Raw genomic sequence first — 2361 nt, 5'->3', positions numbered from 1 at the left:
CTTCGCCCGGCTCTCAAAGCCATCGTATCCGACATGCGGAATGGCCGACTTGAGACAACATCACACGTAAGTCTCAACATGGTTGCGTATGCCATCGCCCGTGTGTAGTGCGCCGCGCTTGCTGTGCCTGAAACCCTGAGATTTCGCGCTGTGGACTTATGTACCATCTGGTGACGTTTTTTGTATGGTGACGCAGCGTACGCGGCGTCCAGGGCGCAAGCCTCGTGATCGCAATGGACGTGGCGATTGTGGCAAGAGCACCAAGCAGGGAAAACGTGGGCAGAAGCGACGCGGTCAAGATCAGAACAAGAACCCAAGGTTTGCTCTTGCATAGCCTGCCTGCTGCGCTATGTTGCATGCGTTGTGTTTGTGCTGCGTGAACCGCTTGCCGTCTGCACCTGTGACTGAACCCTTGTCGCTTGGCCCTGCGCCCGCTCACACTTTGCCCTCTTCCAACTGCAATTATCGATGTTGGTGCACAACAGGGTGGCGGTCCTGATGCCCTTCAAGCGGCTTGGAGTGGAGCTGGAGCGCTCAAAGGTGCTGGAGATGTGCAGGTATGGCCGACAATGCGCTGAACTGCCTGACTGCTTCCTTCACTGCACCATGCACCCTTCATCCCACTCTCGCACTTCATGCGAGGTTCGTGCCCGCGTGCGCAATCACACGCTCATGCATGCGCACACCCGCCCTGCCTTGTCACGCACATCCACGCTTGACGCAGGTATGCTGGGCAGATGAAGTGCACTGCAACCACGGCACTCTACCTGCACATTCTGCGCACTGCGGAACAACACCACCGGGAAATCCTCTCCACTCTGGCGGACCTCGCCCAGACCACAAGAAAGGAAATTGTGGAGCGCAAGGTCGCCTTCCGCGAGGCCCAGGAGCGTGCCGAAGGCGTCGAGGACCTCAAGAAGAAGAAGAAGAAGAAGGACCACAAGAAGTCCCGAGCGGCGTCGCCGTCTGACAACCCGTGCAAGAGGGCAAAAGGTGCAGCAGCAACAACAGCAGCCACAGCAACAGCAGCCGCAGCAACAACACCGCCCGCCACTGCAACAACAGTCACAGCAGCAGCCACAGGCAAATCCCCAAGACCTGCCTACTGCTTCCAGCACTTGGCGCCACAGCTGACAGCAGACAAGCTAAGCAACCTCTTCACCACACTGCGCAACCACAAAAAACATAGCCAGCATCCGATGCTGTCAATCCTCCGACAGCACGGCGTGGGGATACCGGACCCACCGAAATGGATGACGGCCACCATGGTATGTCTGTGCGCATGCTTGCGTGTTTGCCTTGTCTGCTTGATGACCCTCCTCGCATGCCTGCTGTTGCTACATCATGCATCGCGGTGTGTGTCCCCGCTCGACCAACGCGACACACACAACCAACTCATACACACACAACCCAAACCAACTCACACGCGTGTTTGCACGTGCTCATCTTCACCACTTAGGCATACAAGCTGCTGAACCTGGCGTCCAAAGAGTTCACCCCGCTCCTCCAACGGGATCTCAAGAACAAGGCGAGAGCTGCTCAACGGCAACTGAAGAAGGTGGCGGAGCACCATGACGAAGGCGCGCGCTTCGCATGTGAGCACACGGCCGAGCTGGCCCTCTACATCGGCGCCGCGCAGCATCTTGCGAGGACCCTTGCACCGCCCGACACCGACTTGACCTCGTTCAAGATATTCCCCACATTCACAAACAAGCACCCTTTCATACAACTAGATGCAGGACTACTACGGTACCTGACCTGCTGCAAGTGTGGCCGCCTCGGCCACTCCCAGCGCCAGTGCCGACAGCCTGCCGCAGTGCGACCACAGCCAAGGCAAGCTCTGTCCCTCCTCGATTTCCTCGGAGCAGACGTGGCCAGGCAGTTCCGGAAGCGTCGCGTCACGTCCATCAGGACGGACGGCTACACGGCATACCTCCTAGTGGAGCCCAGCGCGCGCCGCGACACCGTCTGCGACACCAGCCCCATCACACCCGTGGTTGGGGTCGACCCAGGCACCCGCATCCCGCTTGCCTGCGTTCGGATCCAAGATGGCAAAAAAATGATTGTGTCGCAGAAGCGAATAGTGAACCAGCTTTATACGGGGCGGGGACGGCGACACCACAAGCCAACGGCGACAGTGCCAGCAAGGTCAGGGGGTAGCGACGAGGGTGGGGAGCAGGGAGGGGCGATGGGGAAGGGGGAGACGGGGTCACGCAGGAAGAAGAGGGAGCGGGGCAAGCGGACGAAGAGGGAGAGGAGCAGGCGCAGGAAAGAGAAGGCACGGATTGAGAAGGAGGAGCAGCTGAGACGACAGCAGCAGGAGGAGCAGGGAGGCAGGGACAAGGGAGAGGGGCAGGAAGG

The 2361-nt window shown here is 59.5% G+C and overlaps 1 protein-coding gene across 1 annotated transcript in view; it reads left to right on the top strand.

The window, feature by feature from the left end:
- PTSG_11538 (uncharacterized protein) overlaps positions 1-2361 on the top strand; it is a gene marked incomplete at both ends in the record, with an annotated part of 8009 nt that overhangs the window by 4260 nt on the left and 1388 nt on the right. The window contains 4 exons of the mRNA XM_004998584.1: positions 197-318; positions 486-557; positions 725-1268; positions 1460-2148. Of these exons, the coding sequence (XP_004998641.1) occupies positions 197-318; positions 486-557; positions 725-1268; positions 1460-2148 (1427 nt within the window). The remainder of the gene's footprint in view (positions 1-196; positions 319-485; positions 558-724; positions 1269-1459; positions 2149-2361) is intronic.

The sequence above is a fragment of the Salpingoeca rosetta genome (genome assembly GCF_000188695.1).
Source record: "Salpingoeca rosetta unplaced genomic scaffold supercont1.1, whole genome shotgun sequence".
Classification (NCBI taxonomy): Eukaryota; class Choanoflagellata; order Craspedida; family Salpingoecidae; genus Salpingoeca; species Salpingoeca rosetta.
This window is presented reverse-complemented; position numbering and strand designations above follow the sequence as displayed.